Source organism: Physella acuta, unplaced genomic scaffold, assembly GCF_028476545.2.
Source record: "Physella acuta isolate Inbredline_101_S28 unplaced genomic scaffold, ASM2847654v3 ptg000170l, whole genome shotgun sequence".
In the NCBI taxonomy this organism is placed as follows: Eukaryota; Metazoa; Mollusca; class Gastropoda; family Physidae; genus Physella; species Physella acuta.
Genome location: NW_026731689.1, coordinates 227634 through 232895, shown reverse-complemented (window position 1 = coordinate 232895; position 5262 = coordinate 227634). Strand labels below are relative to the sequence as shown.

The 5262-nt window shown below is 37.8% G+C and overlaps 1 protein-coding gene across 1 annotated transcript; it reads right to left on the bottom strand.

Annotated features, from left to right (window-relative positions):
- Window positions 1–3543, bottom strand: LOC131936171 (kielin/chordin-like protein). The gene is made up of 5 exons (XM_059293083.1): window positions 3518–3543; window positions 1822–1969; window positions 1354–1589; window positions 1103–1250; window positions 1–402 (listed from the first exon to the last, which is right to left on the bottom strand). Exons 3-5 carry the CDS (start codon window positions 1576–1578, stop codon window positions 272–274), a joined length of 504 nt encoding a protein of 167 aa, XP_059149066.1. The 5' UTR covers window positions 1579–1589; window positions 1822–1969; window positions 3518–3543; the 3' UTR covers window positions 1–271.
- Between the last annotated feature and the right edge of the window lie 1719 nt (window positions 3544–5262).

Sequence of the window (5262 nt, the reverse complement as noted above, 5' to 3'; positions counted from 1 at the left end):
TGCCTTGGTGTCACCCCCCTAAATGGTGTCACCCGGTGCGGTCCGCTCCCTCCATTCAAATAATGTGAAATCCGTATGAGAACTATCAACAATCAAGGAAAGCAAAGAAACGCGATAAAGGTTAATTTAAAACAATACAAGTTGAAGGTAAACACATTAAAGATGCAGGGAAATACATTTCAATAGGTTTTTCAGTCTAAAATTTTTACATGTTGTTTTTAATTCGTCTTTTATGCGAGGATAAACAAAACATATGAGTTGTACTAACAGCTTATTTGGGATAGTCATAACACACGGACTCTGGTCTCGAGTTTCTGAAGAAACAAAAACAGATGACCTGACCTGGAATGTCAATCACTCGATCAGCTGATACGATTGATCCATTGATCCAACAGTTGGGACCTACAGAAAGAAAGCTAGTTGTACATTATTGTTGGCTAAATAAACATAATGTTTGACGCTTTTAATATTTTTATCCTAGTCAAGTTTCTCGTTCGGACTTTACTATCCAGAGGGCAGATCAGAGCTCATATGTTTCTGGAACTCGTCTTACGAACAGAGTTTCTTCCAGGCATCTCTTCGGGGAGGCGAAGCCCCCCCCCCCCCCCCCCGAAATTTTTTTACCGCCCCCCCCCCCCCCCCGAACGGAATGAAATTTATATAATTTATATAGAAAATATATACTTTTAACAGTGTCCGCCCCCCCCCCCCCCCGAAGAAAGTTTACCGCCCCCCCCCCCCCGAAAATTTCAAGTGCCCCCCTGGAGAAAAAAGTCTGGAAGAAACACTGCTTACGAAGTAATGAGTTCACCAGATACCCGGCAGATTTTACTTTCCCTAACGTGAGTGAGGTAACCATTGGATGGAACAGGGGTGTGAGTCGCTAGTGCTCAAATCCGGATCGACATCCCATCTTTTAGGTTAGCAGACGAGAACATATGAATGGACAATATTGCTATAAATGAAAATAGTTTCAATTAAAAAAGTAGAGTTGTTAAATTACCAAGAATATTAGGCCAGCTGCTGCTAAAAAAATGGTTTGTTTAAAGTAATATATAATGCACTTTTCAACTAATTTCTGTGAATCTCTCTCTTCACCTACCATTTGGACAAAACTCACAGCAGGCGCCAGGCTTGGTGATGCCATCAACACAGTCTATTGCAGGACAACAGCTCTCTAGGCATTCGTACTGTCCATCATTGCACGTGCAATGCTTACAGGGGTCAGTCAAAGAGGGGTTGACAACACCCTTTGTAGAAATAAAGGGAATCAAATATTGAATTGGTTTTTTTGAATGAGTATTAAACTGGCAGATAATTAATACTTATAACGATGTATGTTGTAGCTCCTACCTCACACGTTTTGGGGGCTGGCGTGGTCGGCTTGACTGTCGTTGTTGGTTTGACTGTCGTTGTGGTGGTCGTCGCTTTTGTTGTTGTGGTGGTGGGTGGAGTGGGGGTTGTGGGAATACAAATCGGCTGGGGTCCCCAGGCCCCATCAGTGGGACCACAACGACACAGCCCAACCCCAGGAACCTCCACCATAAGACCAGCTGATACTATAGAACCACCAATCATGCAGTTAGGACCTGTCAAGGAAATATTCACGCTATAAATCTTTATTTTTCGCCCTTCTCAACGTTAACTTTTTAAATCTGTACCACGCACCTTATTTAAACTCAAATATTTACAATCGTAGTATTCTAAAAACATTTTGACGTTTTTTCCACATTTAACCACTTTACAATCACGCGTTTTTCAAACAAAAATAATTTGTAAATATAGTATATCTGTTTAGTTCTTTGATGTCTTTGTACTGACCGTTAGGACAGACAGGACAGCAGACACCAGGTTTTGTGATGCTGTCAACACACTCGACTGGCGGACAACAGTTCTCGACACACTCGAACTGTCCATCGTTACACGTGCAATGCAAGCAAGGATCTGTCAGTGATGGGTTGACCACACCCTGGAGATACACACATGACGTTTATCTGTGTGAGTACATTCAGAGTTTCAAACATTCTAAGTGTGAGCTCAACTCTCTTCTAAAGCATGCTAACTGGTGCTATAAAAATCTTAAAGTGAGATACTTTTAGTACCTTAACATTAGTATACGTTTATGTGCGTAAATGGAACAATACGAATTACAGGGTATGTTTTTGTGAGGGAAAGACGTCTTGTATTTGTGTAAGGCAGTGTTAACAACGGCTCATCTAGACCCTGTAGTAGAGTAAGGCAGTGTTAACAACGGCTCATCTAGACCCTAGAGTAGAGTAAGGCAGTGTTAACAACGGCTCATCTAGACCCTGTAGTAGAGTAAGGCAGTGTTAACAACGGCTCATCTAGACCCTAGAGTAGAGTAAGGCAGTGTTAACAACGGCTCATCTAGACCCTAGAGTAGAGTAAGGCAGTGTTAACAACGGCTCATCTAGACCCTGTAGTAGAGTAAGGCAGTGTTAACAACGGCTAATTTAGACCCTGTAGTAGAGTAAGGCAGTGTTAACAACGGCTCATCTAGACACTGTAGTAGAGTAAGGCAGTGTTAACAACGGCTCATCTAGACCCTGTAGTAGAGTAAGGTAGTGTTAACAACGGCTAATTTAGACCCTGTAGTAGAGTAAGGCAGTGTTAACAACGGCTCATCTAGACCCTGTAGTAGAGTAAGGCAGTGTACTAGAGTAGCAGTAGGGTAGGTGTGTAAACTACAGTGGTCAATAGGCTGTAAGGTCTAGCCTGAACTTTTTAAAAATCTGCAGTACGAGGCAAACGAAAAAGAGGCAGTCTCGAAAAGAAATGTAAAAAAACAACATCAGAAAGTGACAGGCTTGACATATGAGAGGCCATGAGAATGGCGAATAGCGAGTTAAAATTAAGAGAGACGGCAATCGGCTTCGGGCAAGTGTATTTCGGGAAAACTTTCGGCTCCCCTGTATACTGCTAAAATCGACACAATGTTTTATTTTATATTTATATATTTATTTGTCAGAGTCAGGAGAGCATATCTTTTGCGTATGTGTAGAATTTTAAAATACGTATTTATGTAAGATATATTATTTGTTTAAGAAATAAAGCAAAAATGTGTTTATAGTTTGTAATATAATCAAGAGACAGTAGGAGAGAGAACTCTGGAGAGCTGTAGTTGGCGGCCCATACTACAGAAGAACAGAGAAGTGGAGAGCTGTAGTTGGTTAATGATTTCAAAATAATATTTCAAAAATAACAAGACAATTCAGCACGATAATTTTATTGAAGTTTGTGGAAAAATATAATACTTTTTATAATTTAAAAAACAAAAAGTTACTAAAATTGTAATAAAAAGTAACAAATATTCAGAGAGAATTTTTCAAGTCCGGAAAATATCTAAACAATATGTTAACAACTTGACGATTGAGATCAGATACTGACAACAACATACATCACACAACAACACAAAAGATTGTTGTAAATTGTGCGTCACTTTTATTTTAAAGAAATCAGAAATGGAACTTTTGTTACACTGTTAGCTGCGACTTACCTCACAGTTGTTGGGCTTTGGTGTTGTTGTTGGCGGAGACTTTGTTGTTGTTACTGTAGGTGGAGTGACAACCACACACACAGCTGACAAACTGTCGAGGTACTCATCCGTGACACACGTGCACTCTCCGTACCCGAGGATCACCACAGACTTCCCATACGGTATGATCTGACCTCCAATTGCACAATTCCAGCCTGATAATACAAGACAACAGAATGGGGGGCGTGACAAGGATAAGAGAAAAGTTCTTTATATGTATATATATATATATATATATATATATATATATATATATATATATATATATATATATATATATATATATATATATATATATATGTACGTATATGTATATATATATATATATATATATATATATATATATATATATATATATATATATATGTATATATATATATATATATATATATTTGTCTGAGATATTTTGTCTGAGATCATTTGTCCATGATATCATTTGTCCTGATATATTTTGTCCTGGTATCTTTTGTCCGTGAGATCATTTGTCCTTGAGATCTTTTGTCCTGAGATCATTTGTCTTGAGATCATTTGTCCGTGAGATATTTTGTCTGAGATATTTTGTCTGAGATCATTTGTCCATGATATCATTTGTCCTGATATATTTTGTCTTGGTATCTTTTGTCCGTGAGATCATTTGTCCTTGAGATCATTTGTCCTGAGATCATTTGTCCTGAGATCATTTGTCCGTGAGATATTTTGTCTGAGATATTTTGTCTGAGATCATTTGTCCTGAGATCATTTGTCATGGAACCATATATATATATATATATATATATATATATATATATATATATATATATATATATATATATATATATATATATATATATATATATATATTGAAAATCGAGATTCGCATTCAAACAAAAAAATTAAAGAATCCGTCTTGACAGTGATGAATGAAAAATAATTGTAAATCTCCACCTTTTTCGACATCCGAACACTCAGAGAAACATAAAATGGGTAACTTTTGCTAAATATTCCCTGTAAAATACAATAATAACACAACTTTCTTCAGCAAAAGCTTTGGCCATAAAATGTTTCCGATAATCCATTAGCGACTATCGCTTTGACAGACTAAAGATTAGTTTAATGGCCGATATGGAGATACAAAATCTGAACACACGTCCATTGAACACTCAAGTAAGACGTGTAGCAACATGAGAGTGAGTACAGTCTGTAGAAGTAACACTCACCATTGGGACACTCCGGGCAGCATACACCTGGCCTGGTGATGCTGTCAACACACCTGGGCTGCTCACATCCAGAGTACCAACACTCGTACTCACCACTGTTACAGTAACAATACATGCATGGATCACCTAGTCCTGGGTTCTCGATACCCTGATATAAACAGGGACATAGAATGGGATTGATGATACACACACATTTCGACATATATATATAAGTGTCTGTATGTGTGTGTGTGTGTTGAATTCGTGACTTACTTCACAATAATCTGGCGTTGTTGTCGGTGGCAGCTTAGTTGTTGTAGAAGTTGTCGGCGGTTTTGTGGTAGTTGCACCCATAACAACGTGACTGAAAAACACAATCACAATAATTACAAGTGAAAATATTTTTAAAGAATCCATCATTTTCTTTAGAAAGCGCAAAACCCACTATCTTTATGAAAAAAAAAACAACGTCCATTCCATTTATATAAAGATGCTATCGCTATCAAAAAGCAAGTATTTTAATCTATTTCG